This window comes from Rhinatrema bivittatum, chromosome 1, assembly GCF_901001135.1.
Source record: "Rhinatrema bivittatum chromosome 1, aRhiBiv1.1, whole genome shotgun sequence".
Taxonomy (NCBI): domain Eukaryota; kingdom Metazoa; phylum Chordata; class Amphibia; order Gymnophiona; family Rhinatrematidae; genus Rhinatrema; species Rhinatrema bivittatum.
In genome coordinates, this window is record NC_042615.1 from 743,631,865 (window position 1) to 743,656,208 (window position 24,344).

At 44.9% G+C, this 24,344-nt stretch overlaps 1 protein-coding gene across 2 annotated transcripts in view; it reads left to right on the top strand.

Moving 5' to 3' along the window:
- The first annotated feature begins 2,899 nt into the window (after positions 1-2,899).
- Positions 2,900-24,344, top strand: part of C6 (complement C6) — a 171,274-nt gene continuing 149,829 nt past the window's right edge. For both annotated transcript variants that reach the window (XM_029578119.1, XM_029578128.1), the window contains exons 1-3: positions 2,900-2,988; positions 6,172-6,330; positions 13,675-13,831. In XM_029578119.1, the coding sequence (XP_029433979.1) occupies positions 6,185-6,330; positions 13,675-13,831 (303 nt within the window). In that variant the 5' untranslated portion in view covers positions 2,900-2,988; positions 6,172-6,184. The remainder of the gene's footprint in view (positions 2,989-6,171; positions 6,331-13,674; positions 13,832-24,344) is intronic.

A 24,344-nucleotide genomic window follows, 5' to 3' on the forward strand; every position in this document is an offset into this window, starting at 1 on the left:
TTATACACACCAGCTCCCAATCTCTCACACACAAACACACTCCTTCACAATCTCTTTACATAGGCTCCCTTTCTCTGGCACCTACACGTATGCATGCTCACACATGTTCTCCTTTACCAAGAATCTTTGCAGAGCCCATAGCCCTGTTGGTTGGGACCAATTCTGCATACGTTTGACCTTGTCTGGATCCATGTAAAAGCTTTTTCTGGATACAATGTACCCTAGGAAGAGAAGACTCTCCTTTTCAAATAGGCATTTCTCTAATTTCACATATAACTTGTCCCATAGCCACCTAAGCACCTGGCAAACATCACGGCAAAGAAAATCAAGGTCTCTGGAGAAAATGAGGATATCATTGAGGAATATAACAACACAGAAATAGAGAACATTTCATTCATCATCTTTTGAAAGACAGCTGGGGATTTGCAGAGCCCAAAGGGCATCACCAGACACTCATAATGCCCATTTCAAGTGTTGATTGCTGTCTTCCATTCTCCCCAAACCAAATTTGAATCGGGTTGTAGGGTCATTGAAGGTCTAATTTTGTGAAGATCCTTGCCCCTTGAAGGTGGTCAAAAAGTTCAGAGATCAAAGGTAAAGCGTACTGCTCCTTTTTGGTAACTGCATTTAACCTGCAGTAGTTGACACAGGGCCAGAGCAACCTGTCCTTTTTTGACACAAAGAAGCCGGCACCAGCCGGGGATATGGATCATTGGATGATGCCCCGGTCTAAGTTTACATGGATGTATTCCGACATCACCTTAGTTTCGTGGAGAGACAAGGGATAGACACTGCCCTGAGGAGGCTGGGTATCAGGCATAAGAACATAAGAACATAAGAAAATGCCATACTGGGTCAGACCAAGGATCCATTAAGCCCAGCATCCTGTTTCCAACAGTGGCCAATCCAGGCCATAAGAACCTGGCAAGTACCCAAAAACTAAGTCTATTCCATGTAACCATTGCTAATGGCAGTGGCTATTCTCTAAGTGAACTTAATAGCAGGTAATGGACTTCTCCTCCAAGAACTTATCCAATCCTTTTTTAAACACAGCTATACTAACTGCACGAACCACATTCTCTGGCAACAAATTCCAGAGTTTAATTGTGCGTTGAGTAAAAAAGAACTTTCTCCGATTAGTTTTAAATGTGCCCCATGCTAACTTCATGGAGTGTCCCCTAGTCTTTCTACTATCCGAAAGAGTAAATAACCGATTCACATCTACCCGTTCTAAACCTCTCATGATTTTAAACACCTCTATCATATCCCCCCTCAGTCGTCTCTTCTCCAAGCTGAAAAGTCCTAACCTCTTTAGTCTTTCCTCATAGGGGAGTTGTTCCATTCCCCTTATCATTTTGGTAGCCCTTCTCTGTACCTTCTCCATCGCAATTATATCTTTTTTGAGATGCGGCGACCAGAATTGTACACAGTATTCAAGGTGCGGTCTCACCATGGAGCGATACAGAGGCAGCAATTCAATCCCGCAGTCATATTCCCTATGGGGTGGCAATGTCTCATCCTTCTTTTTAGAGAACACATCCTTGAAGTCACTGTGCTTTGGGAGGAGACACAATAGGATGGTCGCCAGGGTTAAGCAAAGTGGAGGTTCCACCCACTGTAGACAGAAACCATGGCAGTGAGGCCTCAGCTGGTGAGCGGTAATGAGGACCAGTCAAACTGGGGAAAGTGCAGTTGTAGCCAAGGAAGCCCCAAGACAATAGGATGACCAGCTCTGTCAATAACATTGAAAATGTGCGTGGCGAGAGTGATCCAACATGGCAAAGGATCCCCATGAATAGAAGAAATAATTCAGGATTTTTTCCTGGGAACCATGAGAAGCTGTATATGGTCCACCAGGGGTAACATCAAGAAATTTCCCTGGAGATGGAGTCAACCAGAGCTTCGGTGGTAAATTCTTTGTTACCTACAGAAGTTGTCATTGGGAGTGTCAGTTGCGGAGCTGGAGTCATGAAGCCTAGGATCACCTCCCCAGCAGATCCTAGGCTCTGAAGTTTCCCGACTTAACTGGGCATTGCACAAGCCAGTGCCTTATGCTGGTACAATAAAGGCACAGACTTAGCTGGCATCGATGAAGCTTCTCCTTGGGGACAAGGCGACCCTTTCCAGCTGCATAGGTTCCTCAGGGCACGTCAGTGCTGATGGAGACAGTGGGCACTGAAATTGAGGGGGCCAGTGTGATGGCCCTGCACAAGGGATAGAACTCCCTAGCCCATTACTGGATGCAGCAGTCAATCCTCCCTGCCAGGTTCCTGATCCCGTCCAAGAACTCCAGAAATTTGTGGGTGGCTAGCAGGGTTGACAACCTCGCTTATTTACCATGAGATCGGGCTTCTTTTTCTAGTCATTCGTGGGGGGGGTTTCCTATTCGCGGGTTGCTATTAATTGGGCTATTTTTCCTGCCAGCTGCGCCGGCTTTCGCACCAAATAGCGACACAACAAAAGGTGCAGCGAAGACAGCGCCAACTCTTCCCTCCCCCCGCCCCTCCCCCTAATTTGCATGCTATCACACACGAAAAGGGCCTTTTCATGTGCGATAAGGCTTTAGAAAATGACTCCCTTAATGCGGATAAAATCCGCATATATTGTAGCAATTTTCAAAGAAAACAATACTCCAGAAAATGTTTAAATGAAAATAATATAGAAATATATGTAAGAGACTGAAAAACATGAATAAGAATCAATGAAGAAGAGACAATAAAAGAAAAAAAGAGGAGATGGATATGTATAGGATGGAAACATTAAATATTGAGGCAAACCTACTCTCATGTGAATTCCCCGAATGGAGTTGCACACATGACCATTTTAGGATGCAGAGTTTGGACAAATTCAGTATTACAAAATCATTACCCAGTTCAAACAAAACCTCTGGACTGGCAGTGGAATGTTTACAGACTCTCTTGTTCCAGTAACTCAGCTAACAAGGTCTACTGGTGTTAGAATTCCTTATTTCTACCTGTGGAAAACAAAGTAAGCTTTCTTCTTTATTTTGTACGTAGCTGCTGTTCTTGACTCTGTTTCATTGTATAATTTAGTTTGACATAGCCTAACAGATTTTAAATCTTGTAATTGGCCTAAGGAAAAAAGATTTAACTCTGGGACTCTATTTATACTGTCTCCATCTGCTAGCATTTTGCTCACAGGCTCTCATTTTGCGTCCACAGTAAGACTCTATAAAAGAAAATAGTAGTAATTAACTAGTTTAGGTCTATTAAAAAGACATGACAGTAGCAGATAATATTCCCAAGAATTTTAATAAAGTCTGAAAATGTTCTCAAATGTTTGTGTATGAATCTACATGTAAGTGAAGAAATACCAAAGATACTTAGATGTAAATCTGAAAATATTTTTAGTGCTATTCTGTATAGAAATAATGACTGCATGAGATTTGCTATTTTTGTTAGGAGTGATATTATTTTCATTCTTAAAGTGAGAAAACCCACAAAGAAAAGCTGATCTGCTCTGGTACAAACAAATGCACATTTGTCCACTGTTATGTTGTCAAGAATTCTTCTTATACCTTGAAAATATTGTATTATAAATCAGAAGAGAATAATAGACTGACTTGAAGCATGAACCTGAGATCGAACCTGTCTTCCATACATAACTAGGTACCAATTTTTGGAGTAAATGCTATCAAGCACTTCACTTTCAATAATTTCATTACTATGTTAGTGGTAAAAACAACAAAAGAGGATATCCTATCAACTGATTCAAACCTTTATACTAAACAAAGCATCATAAGAAGATTTGCCATACTTGGTTAGATCAGAGGTCCATCAAGCCCAGTATAATTAAGGTCACAAGTACCTGGAAGGATCCTAACAGATCAATATATTCCATGCTGCTTATCCTATGTAAAATCCTTCAATCAAGCACTGTGAGGCCGATATTCAAAAGCCATTTACAGTTTACAGTTTATTAAAAATTTTCTTAATCACCAAATGTGCAAGACTCTAGGTGATTTACAATAAAACATACATAACTAAAACCAAATAAAAGGAATATAATACAAATAGAAAAATCATACATTTAAACTGTTCATCAAACCAGCTCAAGCATTTTCAAAGAGAACACCAAGGTCAAGCAAAAGCCAACTTAAATAATTGTCTTGTCCTGCTCTAAAGGTCTTAGTATTTGTCAGTAGCCTTAGCTCTGCAGGTAAGGAATTCCAGAACCGTGGAACAGCAATGGAGAACGTTCTCTCTCTTATCCATCGAAATGGCTTAGCTGCGATATTAAATGACTTATCCTCCTAAATTCTAGCTGGATAATGAGTTATTCAGCTAGAATTTAGCCAGTTAAGTTGAGGGTGTTCCTCGGGCAGGAGGTAGGCATTCTAGGAAGGAGTGAAATTAGATGGTTAACCTATCCAGCTAACTGTGGCTGCACCATAGGGCTGATCTAAAATTAGCCAGATATACATATCTGGCTAACTTTAGCATGGCCTGCTGTTGAATATCCCACTTAACAGCTCGATACTGTAAGGCCGCGGTAGAAACAGTGCGGCAGTGTCAGGCGCACCCTTCCTCCCCGCATGCACAGTTCTCTTGACCTAGCGCCTGATACTCTCTTCTAATTGCATGCAAATGCATGCCGCGGCTGTGAAGCGTTAGGGAAGGGTTATGCCCGCGCAACCCATTTTACTGTACAGGCGCTTAATACAGCGCCTATACAGTAACCTGGGTGCGCTGGTACCTGTCATTTCAAATGTCATTTCAAATGACATTTGAAATGACAGGCACCAGGAAGTGTAAAAAACAAAATTTTTAAATACCTGTCGGAGGGTCGCGTGGGTCCAGGCGGCCGGCGGGAGGCGGGATCCGGGGGGCGGGTGGTCGCGTGTTAAATCTAGGCCGCGGGCGGGTGGGCGCCTGTTCCAGGCGGCGGCGGCGGGGGCGGGTGGACGCGCGTTAGTTTCAGACGGCCGGCGGTGGGTGGTCGCGTGTTAAATCTAGGCCGGGTCGCACAGACGCGCATTCATCCAGGTGGAGGAGCCTGCATTCATTCACTGCCGGTGGGGGCTGCCTCTGGCAGCCCCCACCGGCAGTGAATGAATGCACGCCTGTGCGGCCCCTGCGATTTGGCGCTCAAGGCAGTCACATGCCGTGACGTCGGGCATCGTGACGTCACGCCTTGAGCGCCGAATCGCAGGGGTCGCACAGGCGCGCATTCATTCACTGCCGGTGGGGGCTGCCAGAGGCAGCCCCCACCGGCAGGCTCCTCCGCCTGGATGAATGCGCGTCTGTGCGACCCGGCCTAGATTTAACACGCGACCACCCGCTGCCGACCGTCTGAAACTAACGCGCGTCCACCCGCCCCCGCCGCCGCCTGGAACAGGCGCCCACCCGCCCGCGGCCTAGATTTAACACGCAACCACCCGCCCCCCGGATCCCGCCGGCCGCCTGGACCCACGCAGCCCTCCGACAGGTATTTAAAAATTTTTATTTTTTTTTCTGACAGGTTTTATGTGTCCCACAGCATTACATTTTCTCGATCATCTCTGTATCGCTTTTTTTTTATTGTGTTTTATTGTTTTTGAGTATCTTAAGCGGTGTCGATGGATTTGTTACTAGACTCACAGTCCTAACACCTACTAGGGGGAGGCGGTAAACTAACACGTTAAGGCCGCGGCAAAACAGCGGGTTACTAAGGAGATAATATCAGCGCCCGTTACAGTATCGGAGGGGAATAGCTAATTCCTTCATTATACAGCTAATTCGTTCATTTACACATCATATACATGCTGCGTGCGGAAAGGGTTATGTGTCTATTTTAGGAAGCGCTAAGGACGCGTGAAACTGGAGACTGTATCGCTGGATCGCCTTACTCGTCTGTATTGTGCGCTCCCAGCACGTTACAGACGGGGAATCTTTAACCGCACGTTACTGTATCGACCTGTAAGTTAGCTGGCGAGATGTATCCCGGTAACTTAACTAGCCGCTCTGCAGCTGAATATCTGCCCCTCTGTGTATAATCTACCATTTTTTATTCCTTTTTACATATTCTGTTAAAGTAGAGAATTTCATAGCACAATTCTTTCTGCTAATGAACTGTCCATAACACAATTTGTGTGGGTTGCATAAATGCCACAACTTTCATGCAAAATATTTCAGTGTAATGATGGCACTAATCATTATAATCTCTCATCAGTTCACTTTAGTCTATGGAACCTATTTCTTGTTTTGGCTTCTTCGTTCTGCTGAGTACTGCATTTGCTCCAACTCATGCATGTTACTGTGAACATTATCCATGGAGCTCCTGGTCAGGATGTTCCAAGACTTGCAACTATGGAACTCAGAGTCGAAGTAGGTAAGTGTGAAATATCTTAATCTGTGTTACTGTTCAGAAATAAGTATTTTTTTTACTTGTCTTATTTATATCAAGTTGCCACCGACAACCATATACATCTTCAGCATGACATATAAAACTGGAGGGCTAGAACTAATAGCAGCCACAGATGAATGACATTAATGACATGAAAGGCACAGCATAGTAAATATAGAAAATTGGTTTTATTCCAAAAAAGAATATATGCATAGGAAAAAGGAAGAAGGTCTGCCTCTATAACCAAGCCTGAATTTCAATCCATCCTTAGTGAAGGTAAAAGAAAAGAAACAGAGGAAACTTTATGGGTATAAATTATAAAGAGGAGTAAAACACAAATAGTTGGTATCACAAACCATTCACTACAAAAGAGAATTATAATTAGTTGACCAGAGAGGAAGATTAGTCATACTAGATAAAGTAACAGTAAGTTAATTTATTTAAATTAGGGCTGGCGGTAAAAAGAGGCGCTAGGGACACTAGCTCATCCCTAGTACCTCTTTTCGGACAGGAGCGGCGGCTGTCAGCAGGTTTGACAGCTGACGCTCAATTTTACCGGCATCGGTTCCCGAGCCCGCTGACAGCCACAGGTTCGGCAACCAGACACCGGCAAAATTGAGCATCCAGTTTTCAACCCGCAAGCAGCGGGCCTATTTCAAAATTTTTTTTTCACACCTCCCCCGATGCCTCCGACCCCGCTGAAGTTCCCAGCGACCCTAGTCCAGCCACCACGTCCATTGCTTCTCATCAGGCCTCTCCACATGGCCCGCGGAGAGATGCTCCTTCTCAGCGCCACACCCCTCCCTAGGCACACTCGCGCACTTCATTGTTGTTTAAGTAGGGACCGCGGCGGGAACTTAGCCGCAGCCCCGGATGATAACGTCAGCAGAGCTACTGTATTTAAGCGCAGGCTCCACTCTCTAGCTTTGCCTTTGCAACAGGTCCCCTCGCTGGTCGAGTACTCATTGCCTCCTAGAGATTCGTCTCTGCATTCCTGCTCCTCATTGTTCCTGGTTCCTGACTCCTTGTTCCTGCCTTGTTCCATTCATCGGATTGCTTACACTGACTTTGACTCTACTTCGCCTGACTACGCTATTATTGCCTATCTCCAGACCCAGACCTCTGCTTCGCATGACTACGCTATTGCCTATCTCCAGACCCAGACCTCTGCTTCGTCTGACTATGCTATTGTTTATCCCCGGATCCAGACCTTCATATTGTGTGACTACATCATCTATCTTCATGTTCAGACCTCAGTCTTGCTTCCCACCACCTCCAAATTGCCGCCAGTCCTGACTCAAGCCTGTACCTTGACGCCTCTCAAGCTTATTGCCTGGACTTGGTTCATTCAGGCTTCAGCCCAGGTAGAGAGTCCATCAAGCTAGGTTGAGAGAACCTTGCACAAATATCATCTTGGAGTGAGTTTCCTCACTCCTTAGGTCATCAAATCTTCACAAGAGATCACTGTTCTGTTCGTACGTCTCACGTTGAATGTCAAAGTGGCCCCTAACCCCCCACACTAATACCTAAACCACACCTCAAGTTACTAGGTGGGCCACCCATAGGGATACAAATACCTATCTAGGGAGAGGACATTATGGGTAGGTGCTCTCTCTCTCTCTCTCTCTCTCTCAACAATGGTCCCCTAGTGGTTGAATGCAGGACATACAACAGGTATGGCAATTTGCACTAACTTAGTTCTTCACATAGGTAATTAGCACAAATTGTGATAAACTGTATATTAGCATAAAACACACCCCTTTTGCTATCACATTTTGATAAATCCTAGCCTTAAACTACTTCCCACAAATCTCTTAAAACCATTACAACTACTTCAAAATGCCTCAGCAAGACTTCTATTAGGAGCTAGGAAATTTGGTCACATTTCACCCTCGCTGATTTCACTACACTGACTGCCAATACAATCCTGAATCTACTTTAAAGTATTAACAATAATTTTCAAAATCATTCATTCAAGTAATAGGTGTGACATTACAACCACATGCACTGCAGCGAACACTCAGATCTAAAATAAAGGGCTACTGAATGCCCCCACAATACGGAGCACACACCTGACACAAATTAGAGATTGAATGTTCTCCATAGCCGGGCCAAAAGTTTAGAATTCCCTGCCTGAGATGTTACATCTGATGCCAGATAGAAAGAGATTTAAATGTGAGCTAAAAACTGGCTTTTCAAAAATGTTACAACCTAACTTAAAACAACAGAATGTAGAGATTGACTATAACAAGAAGGACAAGATATACTAATTGAAACATGAAGAATAAATGTAAAGAGAGATTGTAAAAAAAGCTCCTCACACTGAACAAACTGCAAAATTTGTTATATTAATTTATTTTCTATACTTCACATCTTCTGCTCTAGATCTTTAGCTAATATGTAGCAGAAAACTTCATATGATAGATGTTAATCCTTGTTGATGAATTCTTACCATTTAACCTGTCATTACCTGCTGATGAATAGCTATGAATATTATTTTTGTATTTGAACGGCATGGAAATACCGCGGTAAAAAGTTTAACTGAGCAGTCCAAAATTTCAAAAGGTGAAGAAGAATGTTGAAAAAAGAAAAGGAGACCCCCTGAGGCAGTTTTTGAAACTTGGTTCCAGGTCAGGGCAAGAGAACTGAAGAATAAGATAAGTGCCGTTTTCATATCTTCATGAAAAAAATAGATTGACTTTGTTAAAAGTAACAGTGACGGCGTTATTAAAAGAACCTTCGAGGGGCAAGATGGCGGCGTAGCCAGTCACGTAGACGCTGAGCTCTGATTCCTTCAAAGATTTCTGCAACAATGCCCGCTAAAAGGAAAGGAAAACTTTGGATTTTCCCTTCTGAATCCGAAGTTATGACAACTCAACGTCTTATCACATCCTACGTACCTGGTAGAACCATAGATACGGGAGAAGAAGGCTCCGCTGCAGTTTTCACTGAGGAAGCGATGATTCTGCCTGGAGAGGTTACTCTTTCTCCCCCTGACCAACGGAAACCCGAATTAACTCCACTTCCCGAGAGCCCTCAGGCAGCTGAGTCGCAGGTCCGTGATGCGGTCGAGGCGACTCAGTCAGGAGGCGGCCAGAGGGCGGAAGGCAGCGACACCCCGAAGCTACTCTCAATGGGCCCTGAAACAGCAAGTAGCCAAGGTTTTACCACGGCGATCCCGGTGTCTACCCCGACCTCGGAGAGGGAGGCAGAAGGGCTTGGAGGAGTGTCGAGTGGTCTCGAACGGGAAGGGCTGCTGGCGGGACTATCTCCTGTGCCGAGAACGGGTGAGTCTTTTTCCAGACCCCGTTTTCAGATGCCAGAAAGGCCAGACAAAATAACTTTGGAAACAATTTGGGAAATAATGGCTGCTCTGGTGAAGTCAATTGGAGATTTTCAAGAAAATTTAGACGCTGTGGAACATAAATTGGTTGTTTTCGATACACAGATAAAAGAAATGAAACTGAGACTAGAGAAAGTGGAGAATGAGTCCGGGAAATTTCAAGAGTGTAATGTCAAAATTATAAAGGACTTAAATCCTTTCGTGGATTGCAAACTGGCTAAAAGACAGGAAACAGAGAGTAGGATTAAATGGGCAATTTTCTCAGTGGAAGGGAGTGGACAGTGGAGTGCCTCAGGGATCTGTATTGGGACCCTTACTGTTCAATATATTTATAAATGATCTGGAAAGAAATACGACGAGTGAGATAATCAAATTTGCAGATGACACAAAATTGTTCAGAGTAGTTAAATCACAAGCAGATTGTGATAAATTGCAGGAAGACCTTGTGAGACTGGAAAATTGGGCATCCAAATGGCAGATGAAATTTAATGTGGATAAGTGCAAGGTGATGCATATAGGGAAAAACAACCCATGCTATAATTACACGATGTTGGGTTCCATATTAGGTGCTACAACCCAAGAAAGAGATCTAGGCGTCATAGTGGATAACACATTGAAATCAACGGTTCAGTGTGCTGCGGCAGTCAAAAAAGCAAACAGAATGTTGGGAATTATTAGAAAAGGAATGATGAATAAAACGGAAAATGTCATAATGCCTCTGTATCGCTCCATGGTGAGACCGCACCTTGAATACTGTGTACAATTCTGGTCGCCGCATCTCAAAAAAGATATAATTGCGATGGAGAAGGTACAGAGAAGGGCTACCAAAATGATAAGGGGAATGGAACAACTCCCCTATGAGGAAAGACTAAAGAGGTTAGGACTTTTCAGCTTGGAGAAGAAACGACTGAGGGGGGATATGATAGAGGTGTTTAAAATCATGAGAGGTCTAGAATGGGTAGATGTGAATCGGTTATTTACTCTTTCGGATAGTAGAAGGACTAGGGGACACTCCATGAAGTTAGCATGGGGCACATTTAAAACTAATCGGAGAAAGTTCTTTTTTACTCAACGCACAATTAAACTCTGGAATTTGTTGCCAGAGAATGTGGTTCGTGCAGTTAGTATAGCTGTGTTTAAAAAAGGATTGGATAAGTTCTTGGAGGAGAAGTCCATTACCTGCTATTAAGTTCACTTAGAGAATAGCCACTGCCATTAGCAATGGTTACATGGAATAGACTTAGTTTTTGGGTACTTGCCAGGTTCTTATGGCCTGGATTGGCCACTGTTGGAAACAGGATGCTGGGCTTGATGGACCCTTGGTCTGACCCAGCATGGCAGTTTCTTATGTTCTTAAATGTAGTAACAAGAAGGTTGGAATTTTTAGAAAATCATTCAAGGCATATGAATTTAAGATTCCTAAATTTTCCCAAAATCATTGGGGAACAACCTTATATAACTTTGACAAAATATTTAAAGGAGGTGTTGAAATTCAAAGAAGGTGAAATGCCATCAATTAATAAATTGTATTTTTTACCTATATCTGCTAGAAACAGAGCAATACAACAAAATCAGTCATTGGAATTAGATAAAGGTAATTTAACTAGATTTTTGGAAGATTCAACACTTGAACACTATGAATGTGCCACATTGTTAGTTTCCTTTATAATTGAGAAAGACATTACAGATATTATGAAAAGTTACTTTAAAAATATTGATCTTCAATTTAAAGGATCTAAGATACTTATCTTTCCTGATTTTGCGCCCTCAACCCAAGATAAGAGACGGGGTTTTCTAACCATGAGACCTCAAGTTATTGCTCTTGGTTTCTCATATATACTTAAATATCCTTGCAAATGTGTAGTAAAAACACCAAAAGAATGTTATATTTTCTTTTATCCTGAACAACTAAAATCCTTCTTGAATGCAAGAAGAGTAATTGTTACTTCTGGAGAAAAGCCTTAGTTGGGTCACAATTAGTAAGATGGCTCTTAGTCTACGTAAAGCTAATTTCTTTGGTGATTTCCTTGATTTCTTCCAGTATTTAAGGGCCCCCAAGTTTATTTCAGATTTCAGAAAGGGGAATGTTTTTGTCACAAGATATGTTATGATCATAATGTGATATTAGATTTTTTCTGTTTCAATTTCTTTATATAAGTCACAAAGCATTTCTATTTTCCTGTAAAGTAAGTTTGTTTGACTTGCTTGTAAAATGTAAAAGTTTCAAAAATAAAAAAAAAAGAACCTTCAATAAAATTTGAAAAAGTTTTTGAAGTTATGTTTAAATTTTCAGATTTTTAAGAAGAAAGGAAATGATGTATTAAAATAAAATAGGACTTGTGAGAAACACACAGCATGTTGTGGACATTCTGAATATTTGAAGGTCCTACAAAAATTAAACAAAAAATAAAAAATATAAAATAAAATAAATAACAAAAGTGTACTTGAGCGGTAGATTATTTGAGTATATATACTACTGAGTGACATATTGTGGTTTGGTTGTAATATTTGGTCCTCAGATTATATAAAATTTGGACTTTGGTATTTGGTATTATTTTTGTAAACCATTATTTACAAAATTGTTTACTTTATTTGGAAGAATGGTGTATAAAATGACTAAGGGGGTCATTTTCCAAAGCTTTCGCATGTGAAAAGGGACTTTTCGAGTGTGATAGCTAAATTGGGGTGGAGTCGGGGCGGAGGGGAGGAGTTGGGGCGGACACCACAACGACTTTGCTGATGGTGAAAAGGAAAGGACCCTTTTCGCCGCCAGTTTCGCGCCCAATAGCATCACCTTTTACGATGGCACTATCAGGTGCGAAAGCCAGCCCACCCCCCCCCCCCTCCCGCTCCCCATTACCGCAGGATTTGCAACCTTAGAAAATCCAGGTCTAAATAAATAAATAAAATTATTGTTATTTTTTTTCATTGATTGATTATATATTTTATTTATGTTTGGATAGATTATATATTGCTGATGTATGTATGTGTATTTTTCTACCATGCTTTGATATCCTGATGGCAGGCATGAAATAAATAAACCTTAAACTAGTAAATAATCCTGTTAACAGTGTGTGCTTTTTTTTTTGCTTAAAATAATAATATAGATTGCTATAACTGAAACCGTTTAAAACAAGCTGAAATAATTTTAATAGAGTTAACAAAACATTCCCAGAAAGGATAGGAGCCTGCAACCCCCTGTGAGGTGCTTTCAAAGATTAATATCCTGTCTGATTTATGTTTGGCATGTATGATTGTTTGGCAAATCTATAATAGAGGTTTTATCCCTGAAGAAAAAAGAGGAGGAATTTTTCATTCACTCTGACTAGGCAACACAGAAATATTGCTCCATGATGGTTGAATAAGACCCAATGAAAATAGCCAATTATTTCCTTAGCAATAGATTCCTGACAGAAAACACATTTTTCTTTCTTTCTTTCATTTCTCTTGTCAGTGATTCACCTCTTCTAGCTCAGGAACCACATGTGAATCTTCAGGAGCCTTGGTTCTGACTCTTTTACCCCACACAATTTTTACACTATACATTCCAAAATTAAATGTAGTTAATATACATATTTTAAAATTAAAAGCAAGAGATGGGGGAGTTACTAAAAGTGTTAGAGGACCGATCTGCAAGTCTGGGGAATGAGTTTCAGATCTCCCTCTGCAATGGACAATTTGCATGACTTTGGGCAACTCATTTTGCATTCCTCTGCCCCCAGGACCCAGTTGAAAACCAGGTGTTTTTCTTGATCTGGCTTTCTCAGTGAACAAATTAAAAAAAGAAGTTAGCTTTGATATTCAGCTATCTGCAAGAGTGCCTCATGGATGGCAAAGACAGAATATCACTGCTTCAAGTCCGTGACATTTTTGACAATTTGCTCTTGTATATTGGCTACGGACACAAATCACCGTACCTGGTAAATAACACAATAGTTTAGGATTATTGCATTAATCACTATCAATGCTTTCGTTTTTCATTTCAGACAAATAAGATTTGATGACTACTACTGGAAAAACCATTGTGACAAAATATGCACAAACTTTGAATCACAAGCATGTAATGAGCAGGCCTGTCCTATCAACTGTCAACTCGGGGACTTTGGGGCCTGGTCAGACTGTGACCCCTGTATAAGAAAGCAAGTAAGACCTAAAGAATTTATACAGTACATATATTATGTGAAGAAATTTTCCCAATGCAAGTTGTTTATATATTACCTCGGCTCCCAATGACACTGAAGTTAACTGTCAGAATATGCTACAAAAGATTATTCTTTCATCTGCTTTCAGTGCTTTTTCCATTCTAGACCTGCTAGTCTACAAATCTCACTAAACTCAAAGAGTAAAACACATGTACCTCCCAAGATATTTATGGTTCAGATAAAAATAAAAGAAAGATAAAAGACAAAGACAGAGAAGCATTCATTCACCATACCTGCTTCTACAAACATGCATGCCTTCGCTAAGCAGAAGAGATGTGCATTCATTTTCAACGAATGTGCAATCTGCAATGCACAAGTCCCTGTTCGTTTGATTCGTGGGTTTGCGAAATGCATGGGGATCCCCCATGAATAAAACATTGCATATTAGTTTCATTCTTTTGGTTCGCAGTGATTTCTTAGCAGCCGTTTGAAATAGGAGAAGGCCATGTGGGAGTATCCATAGCAAAAACCAGCCCTTTCCTGTGAGTCATAAGTGAACTCACAGCCCTGTCATAGAGTGGGTCAGACAGATTGGCAAGGAGACGAGAATGCAACCTATCAGAGCTAAGCATTTTTCTAATGCAGCCAATCGCCGCTCTCACTCAGTGCTCTGTAACGCTATTCCTGATGACGCTGTACTATTTATACCTTAAGCACGCAGCGTCCCATGCTCTTTCTTTGCGGGGGTTGTCCGGGGAGGTGGATTTACTCAGAGCTAGTCTGAGTGTCTCAAATCTGTATTCAATTGCTAGCTACTTTGATAGAATTTTCCATTGAAAAAGATATTTGTTCCCTTTTGCTGCAGTGCCAACCAGGCTTTTTTTTACCTCACTTTTTTTTAATTGAACTCAGAAGGTCTCTCTGTCTCTCTCACTGAGACAAGCTGCCAGCAGTGGCATTTTACTGCTTATCTTAGCACCCTGGGGTAGGTTGCTACAGGCACAGGCAGGGTGTGGTTGGGAGATAGTGTGAGTTGGTATTTTCAAACAAGAAGCAGCATCACTAGGAATTGTGCTTGCTCAGGCTTCCAGTCAAGTCTTTTCTCTGCTGTTTCATTTTTTTGTGCACACAGAGCAGTCTCAGTTGTAGTGTACATCAAGGCACTGCACTGCATCTGTGGGCAATTTTCCGGACTCACATATATTGGGATAGCAGTGCTCTTTTAAGCCAAATCTCCAGTAGGCCTCTTTTGTAGTTAAAAGTTTGGTGTGTGCACATACAGCGGTCTCCGTTGCAGTGTACATCAAGGCACTGTACCGTGTATATGTGGGCAGTTTTCTAGACTCGCATATATTGGGACAGCAGTGCTCTTTTAAGCCAAATCCCCCATAGGCCTCTTTTGTAGTTAAACGTTTGGTGTGTGCACTTACAGCGGGCTCAGTTCTAGTGTATATCAAGGCACTGCACCATGCATCTATGGGCAGTTTCCAGACTCACATATATTGGAACAGCAATGCTCTTTTAAGCCAAATCCCCAGTAGGCCTCTTTTATAGTTAAAAGTTTGGTGTGTGCACATACAGCGATCTCAGTTGCAGTGTACATCAAGGCACTGCACCGTGCATCTGTGGGCAGTTTTCCAGACTTATATTGGGACAGCAGTGCTCTTTTAAGGCAAATCCCCTGTATGCCTCTTTTGTAGTTAAAAGTTTGGGGTGTGCACTTACAGCGGTCTCAGTTCTAGTGTACATCAAGGCACTGCTGTTATGACCTGGAGAGATGTGAACACTTGGGCCGAGGGAGAGTTGGTACCACCTGAGGAGATGGCTCCTTGGGTTTCTGTTGGGTGGCGAGGCAGAATCGAAGTAGGAGCTGGCCGGTTCTTCGCCGCTGGAAACCCACGGTCCCCCCAGGAGGAGCCCGTAGGGACCCGGGCCACTGGGACTTAGGTGGACCTTTGAGAGGTTGAAGAGGTGCGGAATCGGTGCAAGGGCCAGCTGGATCTTTGCACTGGAAGCCCGCGGTCCCCCCCCCCCCCCCCCGGGAGGAACCCATAGGGACCCAGGCCACTGGGACTTAGGTGGGCCCTTGAAGGTAGACGGTCCGTCAAAGTAGTCCGAGGTCGAGTACCAGAGAGTCGCCGCTTGCCAGTTCGAAGTCACACACCGAAGAATCACCGCTTGCCAGTCTGAAGTCACACACCGAAGAATTGTTCAAGTAGAAGAAGGAACCAGAAACCCAAGGCACCAGGAGACTCACAGAAGTGAGCAGACTCGTCATCAAGGAGAGAAGGGCTCCCTCTGCCGAGGTCCCTGAGACTACAACTCACAACTGCCACCTGGTGGCTACTTCAAGCTGTATAATAAAAGAGTTCAATACTGGTATTTGTGTATCTAAGTCTAGCTCAGTGCTGTAGCTCCTCACGGGGCTCCTCCTCGTGGGCGTGGTCATCTCCACAGCACCCAAGGATCCACAAAAACATACAAAATAATAGGGATGTGAATTGTGTGCCCTATCGTCTTAACGATTGAAATCGTTTGTCAGGAGAAGAAAATCGTGTTTGGCACGATTTTTTAGTTAAAAAATCGTTAAAAATCGTTTTTTCCGATTAGTGCGCACTAACTCCCAGTTAGTGCGCACTAACTGAAAATGATACAATTTGACACTTTTCAGGTCAGTTAAGGTCAGTTTAGGAATGAATATGTATTCCTATTGGCTGCCCTCTTATTTATTCATGTTACCAAGGTTCCCACTGACAGTATATGGGGGATGGGAAATGGAAACAGTTGGTAGCTTGACAAAAAAAGTAATGTGATCAGTCAATGTGACTAGAACTTGTGCCCTAACCCTGATACCAGGGGTGTTGTGATCTTCCTGCACACAGTGCCCTAACCCTGGCACCAGGGGTGTTGTGATCTTCCTGCACACAATGCCCTATCCCTATTAATACCAGGAGTGTTGTGATCTTCCTGCACACAATGCCCTATCCCTATTAATACCAGGAGTGTTGTGATCTTCCTGCACACAGTGCCCTATCCCTATTAATACCAGGAGTGTTGTGATCTTCCTGCACCAGTGCCCTAACCATGATACCAGGGGTGTTGTGATCTTCCTGCACACAGTGCCCTATCCCTATTAATACCAGGAGTGTTGTGATCTTCCTGCACACAGTGCCCTAACCCTGACACCAGGGGTGTTGTGATCTTCCTGCACACAGTGCCCTATCCCTATTAATACCAGGAGTGTTGTGATCTTCCTGCACACAGTGCCCTATCCCTATTAATACCAGGAGTGTTGTGATCTTCCTGCACACAGTGCCCTATCCCTATTAATACCAGGAGTGTTGTGATCTTCCTGCACACAGTGCCCTAACCCTGACACCAGGGGTGTTGTGATCTTCCTGCACACAGTGCCCTATCCCTATTAATACCAGGAGTGTTGTGATCTTCCTGCACACGGTGCCCTATCCCTATTAATACCAGGAGTGTTGTGATCTTCCTGCACACAGTGCCCTATTCCTGATACCGGGGGTGTTGTGATCTTCCTGCATGCAGTGCCATATCCCTGATACCGGGAGTGTTGTGATCTTCCTGCACTCAGTGCCATATCCCTGATACCGGGGGTGTGATCTTCCTGCATACAGTGTCCTATCCCTAATACCAGGGGTGTTGTGATCTTCTTGCACACATCCCGGTATCAGGGATAGGGCACTGCGTGCAGGAAGATCACAACACTCCTGGTATCAGGAATAGGGCACTGTGTGCAGGAAGATCACAACACCCCTGGTATTAGGGCTAGAGCACTGTGTGCAGGAAGATCACAACACCCCAGAGGAGTGAGGGTCAGGCAGCTCCCCCCTGTCTGTGAAGCCAGCCTCTCACTAGTAATGCAGGGAGGGAGCTGTCTCAGCCTTCACCATCCTCCCCCCCCCCCCCCCCTCACCAACACACCATTCACTGGCTGGGACATGGGGGAGGGGAGGAGTGAGGGTCAGGCAGCTCCCCCCTGTCTGTGAAGCCAGCCTCTCACTAGTAATGCAGGGAAGGAGCTGTTTCAGCCTCACCATCCTCCCCCCCCTCACCCGCACACCATTCACTGGCTGGGACATGGGGGAGGGGAGGAGTGAGGGTCAGGAAGCTCCCCCCTGTCTGTGAAGCCAGCCTCTCACTAGTAATGCAGGGAGGGAGCTGTCTCAGACTTCACCATCCTCCCCCCCCCTCCCTCACCCACACACCATTCACTGGCTGGGACATGGGGGAAGTCAGGAGTGAGGGTCAGGCAGCTCCCCCCTGTCTGTGAAGCCAGCCTCTCACTAGTAATGCAGGCGGGATAGGGCACCTCATGCAGGAAGATCACAACACCCCTGGTATCAGGGTTAGGGCACTGTGTGCAGGAAGATCACAACACCCCTGGTATCAGGGTTAGGGCACTGTGTGCAGGAAGATCACAACACTCCTGGTATTAATAGGGATAGGGCACTGTGTGCAGGAAGATCACAACACCCCTGGTGTCAGGGTTAGGGCACTGTGTGCAGGAAGATCACAACACCCCTGGTATTAGGGCTAGAGCACTGTGTGCAGGAAGATCACAACACTCCTGGTATCAGGAATAGGGCACTGTGTGCAGGAAGATCACAACACCCCTGGTATTAGGGCTAGAGCACTGTGTGCAGGAAGATCACAACACCCCAGAGGAGTGAGGGTCAGGCAGCTCCCCCCTGTCTGTGAAGCCAGCCTCTCACTAGTAATGCAGGGAGGGAGCTGTCTCAGCCTTCACCATCCTCCCCCCCCCCCCCCCTCACCAACACACCATTCACTGGCTGGGACATGGGGGAGGGGAGGAGTGAGGGTCAGGCAGCTCCCCCCTGTCTGTGAAGCCAGCCTCTCACTAGTAATGCAGGGAAGGAGCTGTTTCAGCCTCACCATCCTCCCCCCCCTCACCCGCACACCATTCACTGGCTGGGACATGGGGGAGGGGAGGAGTGAGGGTCAGGAAGCTCCCCCCTGTCTGTGAAGCCAGCCTCTCACTAGTAATGCAGGGAGGGAGCTGTCTCAGACTTCACCATCCTCCCCCCCCCTCCCTCACCCACACACCATTCACTGGCTGGGACATGGGGGAAGTCAGGAGTGAGGGTCAGGCAGCTCCCCCCTGTCTGTGAAGCCAGCCTCTCACTAGTAATGCAGGCGGGATAGGGCACCTCATGCAGGAAGATCACAACACCCCTGGTATCAGGGTTAGGGCACTGTGTGCAGGAAGATCACAACACCCCTGGTATCAGGGTTAGGGCACTGTGTGCAGGAAGATCACAACACTCCTGGTATTAATAGGGATAGGGCACTGTGTGCAGGAAGATCACAACACCCCTGGTGTCAGGGTTAGGGCACTGTGTGCAGGAAGATCACAACACCCCTGGTATTAGGGCTAGAGCACTGTGTGCAGGAAGATCACAACACTCCTGGTATTAATAGAGATAGGGCACTGCATGCAGGAAGATCACAACACCCCTGGTATCAGGGATAGGGCACTGTGTGCAGGAAGATCACAACACCCCTGGTATCAGGGATAGGGCACTGTGTGCAGGAAGATCACAACACCCCAGAGGAGTGAGGGTCAGGCAGCTCCCCCCTGTCTGTGAAGCCAGCCTCTCACTAGTAATGCAGGCGGGATAGGGCACCTCATGCAGGAAGATCACATCACCCCTGGTATCAGGGTTAGGGCACTGTGTGCAGGAAGATCACAACACCCCTGGTGTCAGGGTTAGGGCACTGTGTGCAGGAAGATCACAACACCCCTGGTATTAGGGCTAGAGCACTGTGTGCAGGAAGATCACAACACTCCTGGTATTAATAGAGATAGGGCACTGCATGCAGGAAGATCACAACACCCCTGGTATCAGGGATAGGGCACTGTGTGCAGGAAGATCACAACACCCCAGAGGAGTGAGGGTCAGGCAGCTCCCTCCTGTCTGTGAAGCCAGCCTCTCACTAGTAATGCAGGGAGGGAGCTGTCTCAGCCTTCACCATCCTCCCCCCCCCCCTCACCCACACACCATTCACTGGCTGGGACATGGGGGAGGGGAGGAGTGAGGGTCAGGCAGCTCCCCCCTGTCTCTGAAGCCAGCCTCTCACTAGTAATGCAGGGAGGGAGCTGTCTCAGACTTCACCATCCTCCCCCCTCCCCCTCACCCACACACCATTCACTGGCTGGGACAAGGGGGAAGTCAGGAGTGAGGGTCAGGCAGCTTCCCCCTGTCTGTGAAGCCAGCCTCTCACTAGTAATGCAGGCGGGATAGGGCACCTCATGCAGGAAGATCACAACACCCCTGGTATCAGGGTTAGGGCACTGTGTGCAGGAAGATCACAACACCCCTGGTATCAGGGTTAGGGCACTGTGTGCAGGAAGATCACAACACTCCTGGTATTAATAGGGATAGGGCACTGTGTGCAGGAAGATCACAACACCCCTGGTGTCAGGGTTAGGGCACTGTGTGCAGGAAGATCACAACACCCCTGGTATCAGGGTTAGGGCACTGAGTGCAGGAAGATCACAACACCCCTGGTATCAGGAATAGGGCACAAGGTCTAGTCATATTACTGATCACATTACTTTTTTTGTCAACTACCAACAGTTTCCATTTCCCATCCCCCCAACCATCACCTCAGTTGGAACCTTGGTAACATCAATAGATAAGAGGGCAGCCAGCCAATAGGAATACATATTCATTCCTAACTGACCTGGAAAGTGTCAATAAATTGTATCATTTTCTGTTAGTGTTCCTGAATTTCCATTTCCCATCCCCTCAACCATCACCTCAGTGGGAACCTTGGTAATATCAATAGATAAGAGGGCAGCCAGCCAATAGGAATACATATTCATTCCTAACTGACCTTTACTGACCTGGAAAGTGTCAATTTGTATCATTTTCTGTTAGTGTGCACTAACTGGAGTTAGTGCGCACTAACACGATTTAACGATTTTTAACGATAAATCGTTAGAATTTCTATTGTATTGTGTTCTATAACGATTTAAGACGATATTAAAATTATCGGACGATAATTTTAATCGTTGAAAAACGATTCACATCCCTAGAAAATAACAACAAATGGCAAGATGAATAAAAGCAATATAAAGCCTTGCAGCAGCTCCAACTGCCTCATATGCTCCAGATAAAATCAGCACATGTACCTGACCTCAACCGCTGTGCCTGTCTGTCCAATGTCCAGCCCTTATGACACTACAAGGGCCTCACCTCAAATGCTGTGCCTGTCTGTCCACTGTTCATCTCTTATGTCACTACAAGGGCCTGACCTCAAACACTGTGCCTGTCTGAGTTTAGTTCTAGTATTTCTAATTTCAGTTTCATGTATTTGCGCATCACTTCTTTACAGAATATTCTTTTTCCTGTTTTGCAACATTTGGAATGTAAGAACATAAAAAGCTGACTTAAGATGTTTGGAGCTTGCATATTTCATATGCTCAATAGTTTTCATGAACTTCATAATATGGGCCATTTTCCCTAAATCTTTCTTAGGTGCCAAAATCTTTCTTAGGTGCCCGGGTGTAGCCAGACTATCTCTTAATGCCTGCCGACCCATGTTGAAACGCTGTTCACATGGAAACCTCCTCCATGTCGACTCATCATGCTTTGAAAGCTCATGCTCCACTCTAGGGGCCAACCCATTTTAAGGAGCCCTTTCATGCGCAAAGGAAAGGAAACTCTCCCCGGGTGTAGCCAGTCTAACTCTTAGTACCCGTTAACCCATGTTGATCCAGAACCGCTGTTCACTTGGAAACCTCCTCCACGTCGACTCACCATGCTTCAAAGTCTTGTGCTCCACTCTAGGGGCCAACCCATTCTAGGGATCCCTTTCCTGTGGAAAGGAAAGGGAACTCTCCCCGGGTGTAGCCAGCCTATTCCTTAACGCCTGCCGACCCATGTTGAAACGCTGTTCACATGGAAACCTCCTCCATGTCGACTCACCACGCTTGGAAGGCTCGTGCTCCACTCTAGGGGCCAACCCATTCTAGGGAGCCCTTTCCTGTGCAAAGGTAAGGGAACTCTCCCTGGGTGTAGCCAGCCTATCTCTTAGTACCCGTTTACCCATGTTGAACCAGAACTGCTGTTCACATGGACACCTCATCCACATCGACTCGCCATGCTTTGAAGGCTCGAGCTCCACTTTAGGGTCCAATCCATTTCAGGAAGCCCTTTCCTGCGCAAAGGAAAGAGAACTCTCCCCGGGTGTAGCCAGCCTATCTCTTAGTACCCGATGGCCTATGTTGAACCAAAACCGCTGTTCACATGGAAATCTCCTCCACGTCGACTCACCACGCTTTGAAGGCTCATGCTCTACTCTAGGGGCCAACCCATTTCAGGGAGCCCTTTCCTGCACAAAGGAAAGGGAACTCTCCCCGGGTGTAGCCAGCCTATCTCTTAACACCTGCTGACCCATGTTGAACCGCTCTTCACATGGAAACCTCCTCCGTCTCGGCCTTCAAAATTCTCGTTTGTATATCTACTATGTCCTCCAGATTTTAAAAGACCTGCGAGAGCTCATAGATGCCAACGGAAACACCCCACTCTTGGGGTGAACCCATTCTAGGGAGCCCTTTCCTGCACAAAGGAAAGGGAACTCTCCCCGGGGCCAGCCTGTCTGGCCCCTATCAAAACCATAGGGACCTGACTACCTCAGCTCTGCCAGCCTGTCTTTCCTCTATCAACTTTCTGCCACTCTGCCTTGCTGCCCTACACCAGACTACTCACTCTTCTCCTTGTGGTATTCTTGCCACTATCTTGGTTCCTCAGTGTGTTGATGCTAGTCTTTCTGCTGCTTTGTCCCTTTATCGGCGCCTTGTGGTTTTTTCTGACACTCTTTCTGCTTGCTATATTCCCCCTTCATTGTGCTGTAAGATATTGATGCCACTTGTCTTGCCACTTTGCCTGTCATGCTGCCTTCGAGGGTTCATGCAACTGTTATCGGTGCTCTCTTTTGAAGCTGTGTTGTGTTTTTGACACTCTCGCTGCTGCTTTGCATTGCACCTCTGTTAAAGCACTCTTGCTACTCCTGGTACCCCTTTGCCCCTTTACAGAGCCTTAGGCTATTCATGCCACTTTGGTGCCATTTTGCCACAGTCTGTACCTTGGAGCTCTTTTCTCGTTCTGATGATTGCTCCCCAGAAGTTTCATCAGAATTGATAAGAAAACCCCAATTCTGCAGCCAAAAATAGTCTGCAAATACTTCCCCCATTGACTTTAATGGGAAAACGAAAAACAAATAAAACTAATCAACGAATTGGTTTTTCCCCCTGTGAAACTAATGCAATGAATTTGGGTCCTAGCGAAATAAAAAACTAATCGAAATGAATTTTTTCCTTCTGCATATCCCTACTAAGCAGTACTCTAAATCAACAATTGCCTTAGCCATGCATTTCTATTTTTCTTTCATTATTTGCAGTTTGCAAAACATGTGCCATGCCAAACCAATTCCGCCCTGTCAATTCCTGCACCTCATCTATGAAAAGAAATATTGGTTTTGATTGTTTTTTCTTTTGCTATCTCTGAATAAGATTAAATGAAAGAGATGAACTGGTTAATGACCCACTGCAGTCCAATTTGAATATTTCATTCAAAGCACAGATGTTAGGATTCTGCCTGTTATGCATGTTCCCTGCCACCAGAGATCCCCTTGGATCCATACCCGCTCTCGCTCTAGTCAGAATCTCCATGATCCCATGACTCAGCAGGGCCCAGTCTATTTAACCCTGCCTCTTGCAAAGTCCAATGCCTTGTCATCATGTCTACTCAGCTCCCTGTTTGGTCCTATTCTTCCGTGTATTAAGTAGTGGCCTCCAGGCCTTCTGACTCTGTCCAACCTTGCCTTCCCTTATGGTCTTCTGCTCTAGCCTTGCCTAGTGGGGTCTCAGGCCTTCTCCTTAGTCTTGCCTTGTGAACCTTTTTTGGCCCTTTATCTAGCCTGCTGCCCTTGGGCATCTGTATTCCGTGTTCTCATTTGTCTAGTCCTGTCCTCGTCCATCTTGTCTGGTCATGTTCCTTTCTGGTCTAGTCATGTCCTTTTATCCAGCCCTTGTCTCTGACCCCAGTCTTGTTTCAATCTTCAGCCTTGCTCAGCCTCAGCCTCCAGTCCTGCTCAACCTCAGCCTTCAGTCCTGCACAGCCTGCACTTTAACTCCAGCCACAGCCTAGTTTTGCTGGCCATCAGAACCCAAGGGCTCAATCTGCAGGTTGAGCCCTTGTACCTAGCTTCTGCCTGTACCTAGCTGGTACAGGCAGAAGATCTGCTCTGTCTTGCCCTGAAGTCCTGGATTACTCCCACGTTAAGTGCACTTTAATGTGGGAGCTTTAAAGGCTTTTGAAAATTGCTACAATATATGCTATTGAATTGTCAATAGGTTTTAACCACATTAAGTGCACTTAATGCAGATAAATGGGCTTTTGAAAATTGCTATAATAATATGCTACATTTACATTTTCCTTTGAAAATTACCTTGTTAGATT